The sequence below is a fragment of the Dipodomys ordii genome, unplaced genomic scaffold (genome assembly GCF_000151885.1).
Source record: "Dipodomys ordii isolate 6190 unplaced genomic scaffold, Dord_2.0 Scaffold17, whole genome shotgun sequence".
Classification (NCBI taxonomy): domain Eukaryota; kingdom Metazoa; phylum Chordata; class Mammalia; order Rodentia; family Heteromyidae; genus Dipodomys; species Dipodomys ordii.
Genome location: NW_012267233.1, coordinates 15,051,204 through 15,058,519, shown reverse-complemented (window position 1 = coordinate 15,058,519; position 7,316 = coordinate 15,051,204). Strand labels below are relative to the sequence as shown.

Below are 7,316 nucleotides of genomic sequence, written 5' to 3'. Positions count from 1 at the left end.
CAAGGCAAGCGCTCTGAGCCACCTTCCCAGCCCCTTGAGTTTATTTTTAAACTCAAGCTGGATGTAGTAATACAGGCCTATAATCCCAGTATGCAGGAACCTGAGGTAGGATTGTTAGTTCAAACTCACTGTGGGCTACATATTGAGAACTTGTCTGAAAAACAAAAACAAACAATAAGCTCTTTGAGGGTATAGAACATGGCTAGATTTATACGTCTTGCCATCTTAGCAAGGAGCCTATGTAAGCATATGGCACATTCTCAATAAATAAATAATAGCATAAGAAAATGTGTATGATATTTTTAGACCAAGCTAATACTATTGTAGAAGTAATATGTAAAAACAAGGAAAACCCTCTACATAGAAAAAAATGATGAAAAAGTATAAAAATTAAAATAGTAATTGTTTTGAGTTACTATTATAATTCAGTAGTAATTGTTTTAGAGTATTTGTATTTATGTGTTTTCCAGATTTCCTTTATTGACATCTCTGTCTGTCTGTCTGTCTCATATATATAGGAAAACCCTGTATAAAACAAAATGAACTCAGGAGACATTGGTTGATCCCTGAAGGCCTTGGAGAGACAGCATTCTTTGTCAGGATGTTTAACTGATTGTAGCCGGGTATTTACTTTGGAAGTAAGCTCCAGAACAGGCACAGAGCAATCCCAGTTACTCAGGACATAGAGCTAGAAGTATTATTGTTTTAATCAGGTAATAGGTCAGCCTGACTCAACATAAAGAATGGAGTTAGCTTTTTCTCCTCTTCTTCCTCTTTGCTTCTCTCTTTCCTCCTTCTCCTCATCCAAAGACCTTCTCCTGTTTTTTCTCCTCTTTTTACATCTTTCCCCCAACTCCCACCCTCACAATTCCCTTACTGGTGTTTGAACTAAGAAATTGACACCTTCAAGGCTGGGTGCTCTACCACTTGAGCCATACTTTCAGCTCTTTTTTACTTCCTCACTTTTTTTTTTTATTTTAGTGTCTCACTTTTGCCTGGAGCCAGCCTTTGACTGGGATTGGTTTTGGATTGGGATCCTTCTCCTTATGTCTGTACCATATCTGGGATTATGAATGTGTACCATCACATCCGGTCAATTGGTTAAGATAGATCTTGCTAACTTTTTGCCAGGTTTGGCCACAAACTGATCCTCCTCATTTCTGCCTCCTGAGTAGCTGAGATTACAGGCATCAACCACTAGTCACTTCTTAACAAAGGCCATGGAAAAAACATGGGTGGAGTAATATTTAGAACAGTGTAGCAAACAACCAAGACCAACCTTCATTGTGATAAATTGTAAAAGAAATGTTACTATGTTTCATATGACTACACAGATCAGTTATTTGAAAATTGTGCTTCTGTGGTGCGTGTATATGTGCATGCACATGCATATGTACACACACAGTAGTCTTGGGATTTGAACTAGGGCCTGGAACACTGTCTCTGAGCTTTCCTGGTGCTCAAGGCTAACTAGCACTCTACCACTTGAGCTACAATTTTTTCAGCTCTTTGGTGGTTAGTTTCATGGATTTTCCTGTTTGAGCTGGCTTCTATCTGAAATCCTCAGATCTCAGTCTCTTGAGTAGCTAGGATTACAGGCATGAGGGGCCACCAGTGTCCTACTTCTTATACAAGGGGTTTCAATGCAACATGTCCACACCTCAACTTCTGGCTTTTTGCTGGGTAACTGGAGATAAGAATCTCTCAGATTTGGGGTTGGGGAGGTGGCTCAGTGGTAGAGCGCTTGCCTTGCATGCCTGAGGCCCTGGGTTCGATTCCTCAGCACCACATAAGCAAAAAGAAAAAAGCCGAAAAAGCTGGAAGTGGCACTGTGGCTCAAGTGGTAGAGTGCTAGCCTTGAGCTGAAGAGCTGAGGAACAGCGCCCAGGCCCAGAGTTCAGGTCCCACAACCGGACCCCCCCCAAAAAAAAAAAGAATCTCTCAGATTTGTCTGCGTATATTGCCTTTTTGTTGACATCAACTTTTTGCACTGAAGTTCTCCTTTAATTGTAACTTTGAATAAAGCTTGTACATATATCAAAAATACTGATTTTGATGTGGATGTTAAATTCAAAATGCAACAAGATATTACAAAATAAACAGGACTCAAGAAACAAAGGACCTCTTCTTAACTTGTCACATCATTTTTAGATGACTGTATGTTCTTGAGCCCACATATGGTATTTGTGCACATATGTGCACATCGGAGGGAAGCTAGGAGAAGGGCACAAAATCGGAGGGAAATGGGTAAAAATACAACAGAGGGGCCCATCAGCTGCACTGGACATTGATGAAAGTCAACTAAGCAACTCAAGGGCAGTGATGGGAGGAAGAGAATGGGAGAGAAAAGGAACAGCTTACACTAAGCAAAAGGATAGAAATGGACATACCACCTGATTTGGAAAAAATAGTTGTAGTGTCAAAGTTTGTAGAGTTCATAAGCCTTATAGACCATGATAATGACACTGCGCCTTTTGAATGTTAAAATGTGTTTGTGACTTTAGCTAAGTATCACTATCTACAATGCTGTGAAATTTATGTAATCACTTAATCTCAATAAAGAAAAAATACTGCCAGGCGCCGGTGGCTCACGCCTGTAATCCTAGCTACTCAGGAGGCTAAGATCTGAGGATCTCGGTTCAAAGCCAGTCCGGGTAAGGAAAGTCTGTGAGACTCTTATCTCCAATAAACCACTAGAAAACCGGAGGTGGCACTATGGCTCAAGTGGTAGAGCGCTCACCTTGAGCTGAAGAGCTGAGGGGCTGTGCCCAAGCCCAGAGTTCAATCCCTACAACTGACCAAAAAAAAGAAAAAATACTGATTTTGATACCAGAAAATTAGACTAAAGAAATATTTTCATATGCTTACAATTATTCAAAACCCTACAGTAATATGTATAAAAAACAATTGTTCATATGTTATCACTAGTATGTTATTTTTTTCTCCTCCTTCTGAACCCAATCTCAACAAAGCCTCATTATTTCATTTTCAATCATATGTAGGAAATATTTTTACTATATTCACCTTCATTCACCTTTCCCTCTCCATCCAATACCTATACCCCAGGACATATTTCACCTCCCTCGTATTCATTTTGTTCATTGTTCAAATACGTTTCACCATGATATTTTACACATGTGTGCCCTATACTTTAGCTTGATCTATATACAGATATGCAATCAATTGTATACATATTTATATACACGTTATATACAGTGAGAGACAGTACATATCCTTGGGGACATGCCTTTGAAAGTGATATTGGGACCCTATTCCTTCCTTTCTCTTGGCTTCCCTGTCATCATAGGTGAGTAGATTCCTACTCTATACACCTGCCATGGGTCCCAAAGCATAAGGATTAAGTGACCATGGTCAGAAAAATAAGCCAAAATAAAGTTTTGTCACAGCAACAAATAATTGATTAACACCTCTGCTTTTAGGTTTACATATCTATAGGCTTGAAACTCCTTTAGTATGTATTTGGGATAACGAGAAATGGCTTTTTCAAGATAGACTCTTCAGTCTAGAAATGAATTAACAAATGAAACAGCTAATGAATAGCTAATGATGGCTGATAAATTTTCAAATATTATATAATCATGAATTTCATTCAAATACAGAAAAAGGGGCTGGGAAGGTGTCTCAGTAGTAGAACACTTGCCTCAAATACAGAATAAATAGGCCAAAATTTCATTTAAATCATTGGGTGCTGTGACTCACCAGCACCTACCTTCTCAAGAGGTTGAGGATTGTGGTTCAACACCAGCCTGGGCAGGAAAGATGATTAGACTCTCTTTTTTTTTTGTTCGGTCATGGGGCTTGAACTCTGGGCCTGGGCTCTATCCCTCAGCTCTTTAGCTCAAGGCTAGCACGCTACTGCTTGAGCTACAGCGCTACTTCCAGTTTTCTAGTGGTTTATTGGAGATAAAAGTCTCACGGACTTTCCTGCCTGAGCTGGCTTTGAGCGCCGTGATCCTCAGATCTCAGCCTCTTGAGTAGCTAGGATTACAGGCGTGAGCCGCCGGCACCCAGCTGATGAGACTCTTTATCTACAGCTAACCACCAAAAAGCCAAAAATAGAACTGTGGTTCAGGTGGTAGAGTGCTAGCCTTGAGTGAAAAAGCTAAGCAAGAGTGTGAGGCTCTCAGTTCAAGCCCAACTACCAATACAAAATAAAATTTCATTGAGCTTATTAATTTAGGAGGAAACTAGTAAAATGTGAAGACTAGCTGAAAGGAGTATCCAAATTTCCAGACAAGAATAAGCCTTTAGGGGGGCTGGGAAGGTGGCTCGGTGGTAGAGCGGTGGTAGAGCGCTTGCCTTACATGCCTGAGGCCCTGAGTTTGATTCCTCAGCACCACATAAGCAAGAAAAAAAAGAATAAGCCTTTAGGGAATACATCAACCAATTAGTTTAATAGACATGAACTTGGCAAAACAATCATCCACTGAATCTCATCCACTGAATCTGGGCACACTTTGCACATTAATGGACAAGAACCATTTACATTTTTGTCAATATTCTGCAACTTACAAAGCTAAAAATAGGGCTGGGAAGGTGGCTCAGTGGTAGAGCGCTTGCCTTGCATGCATGAGGCCCTGGGTTCAATTCCCTAGCACCACATAAGATAAAAAGCCGGAAGAGGCGCTGTGGCTCAAGTGGTAGTGCGCTATCCTTGAGCTGAAGAGCTGAGGGACAGCACCCAGGCCCAGAGTTCAGGCCTCACGACCGGACCCCCCAAAAAAAAAAAAAAACAAAGCTAAAAATAGCTCAGAAAATGAAACCTGCAAAGATTTCAGGGAAGCAAATATTCTGCAGAGTGAGTAGCTTTTCACAAAAGACACAAGCAATCATATATGTATACATGTATATATATATATATTATATACTGAAAAGCCTTCATAATATTTTCCCATAAATATCATTTTCCTTGAGTGCATATCATGGCTGAGTACTCTCCTGGGTGCTTTAGATGTATTAATCCATTGAATTCTACTAACAGTCATCCTGTAAGTCTTATGGTTGAGAACACTGATGCTCAAGGAATAGTAGACAACTCACCCAGGGTTACAAAGTACTAGGAGATGGGGCCAGGATCTGAATCCACATAGTTTTGCACTAACTTATGCTACCAGGGATAAACATATGTGAAGAACAAAAAGATAATAGACCTGACCAATTAGATATAGAAAGGGTAAGACGTAAAGATGATTCCAGAATTTTTATTGGTTAATTATAAAAAGATATACACAGTCCAAATAAATGAAGAAAAGTTTGTTTGATTTGGATTTTGGTACAAGATGCCCAGATGGGTAAAGGCTTAGATGGGCAGAGGATCAGTACTGGACATGTGGACGGATGATTTTTTTTTTAATACAGCAGGTTTAAAGTGTGGTATTGAAAGCAGTAGTACATGTCTGTCAGAACTAAAAGAAACTCAGAGGAAAGAAAGGACAGTAGGGACTGGGCCTGAGGGATAGTCTCACAAATGGCTGGAGTTGAGGCTGAAAGGTTTCGGAGAAGCCAGACTCCATCTAAAGCACACTAAAGATTATTGAGTAGGGGCCGGGCGCTGGTGGCTCACGCCTGTAATCCTAGCTACTCAGGAGGCTGAAATTCTGAGGATCTCAGTTCAAAGACAGCCCGGGCAGGAAAGTCCAAGAGACTCTTATCTCCAATAAACCACTAGAAAACCGGGAGTGGTGCTGTGGCTCAAGCAGTACAGCTTGCGCCTTGAGCTGAAGAGTGCAGGGACAGCGCCCAGGCTCAGAGTTCAAGCCCCACGACCGACCAAAAACAAAACAAAATAAAATCTCTCCGGCTGGGAAGGTGGCTCAGTGATAGAGTGTTTGGCTTGCATGCATGAGACCCTGGATTCAATTCTTCAGCACCACATAAGCAGAAAAAGCCGGAAGTAGAGCTGTGTCTCTCGTGGTAGAGCGCTAGCCTTGAGCTGAAGAGCTGAGGGACAGCACCCAGGCCCAGAGTTCAGGCCCCACGACCAACAACAACAAAAAAAATGTTGAGTAGGAAGGGCCACAATCGGATGTACATTTCATGATTTTTTTTTTTTTCTGATCCTGGGGCTTGAACTCGGTGCCTGGGTGCTGTCCCTGAGCCTCTTTGTGCTCAGGGCTAGCAGTATTCCACTTGAGCCACAGCACCATTTCTGGCTTTTTTGAGTAGTTCATTGGAGCTAAAAGTCTCACGGGGACTTTCCTGCCCCGGATTACAGGTGAGAGCCACTGGCGCCTGGCTACCCATGTACATTTTAGAAAGAACTAGTCTGGCTGCAGCAGTTTGGGCAAATTGGAGGCAGGATATATTACTAGGATCTAGCGGTAAGTGGCTGTTGGCTGGACCAACAGGTTAGTGATAGAAATTAGATCCAATTAATCTTTGGCAGGTCTGTGTGCTAGAGCACTAAAGGAGTCCCATACACCATGTGAACAGATATTTAATAGTTTTAAATCAAGGTAACAAACTTTATCCTTCTACCTTCATATTCTGTCTTTATAAGGACCTGGAGGCCTTACTGATAAACTTCAGACTCTTTAGAATTTCATGTTGGAGCCTGGAGGTCCAGAAGAACAGCCTCTGATGCATGGCATCCTCTGCTCCTCCTTCCTTCCCCAAATCTGCACATTGCAGTAATGCAGATATTTGGAGTGTCTGAATCTTAACCCACTCTTAGAATTACATTGTAAATGGAGGCAATTTGGCTTTTATAATGCCTAACAGGCTGGCAGGGAGGATAAACTAGATCACCAAACAATGGCTGCGCCCTCAAGAAACTTAGGAGTGCCGAGGCCGTCAGCCCGCCCCCGGCGGGGGTGGGGGAGTGCGGGAGGGAGTCACCGATAGTGGTTGGTTGTTAAGCAGTTGAGTCTCTATTGGATCGCCGGCTGCTGGGAAGCTGGTACCGGCAGCTGGTAGTCGCCTCGCCTGGGAATTCCGGCAGGGCCGTGTTCTGGCCACGCGCGGGATGGTCACTCCTGGGACAGTGTGATCGCACACGCAAGCGTGTTCCGCTCTCAGGGCGACTTGAGGCGCTGGAATGGCTGGACTAACTTGTGCAGCTCCTTTTTGGAGACGCGAGCAACTCGTTACCTGTCCCAGGTGATCAGGGGTCGCTTGAGGATAGACATGGGAGGGGTTATCTCGGAGAAGGACGGACGGACGGGACTGGGGCGGGCCTCCTTCGCATCTAACTCCCTGAGAGCGGCGCAGGCCTGGATGCAGAGGACCACAGCGACACCTGGCTCTGCTCCGCGAGGACGCCGCGCGCGCCGCTGCGGTCGGGGAAGAGGCCGGGG

The 7,316-nt window shown here is 43.1% G+C and overlaps 1 protein-coding gene across 1 annotated transcript in view; it reads left to right on the top strand.

The window, feature by feature from the left end:
• Positions 1–7,017: 7,017 nt before the first annotated feature.
• Ndufaf6 (NADH dehydrogenase (ubiquinone) complex I, assembly factor 6) overlaps positions 7,018–7,316 on the top strand; it is a 25,946-nt gene continuing 25,647 nt past the window's right edge. The window contains exon 1 of the mRNA XM_013012376.1: positions 7,018–7,119. Within this exon, the coding sequence (XP_012867830.1) occupies positions 7,058–7,119 (62 nt within the window). The 5' untranslated portion in view covers positions 7,018–7,057. The remainder of the gene's footprint in view (positions 7,120–7,316) is intronic.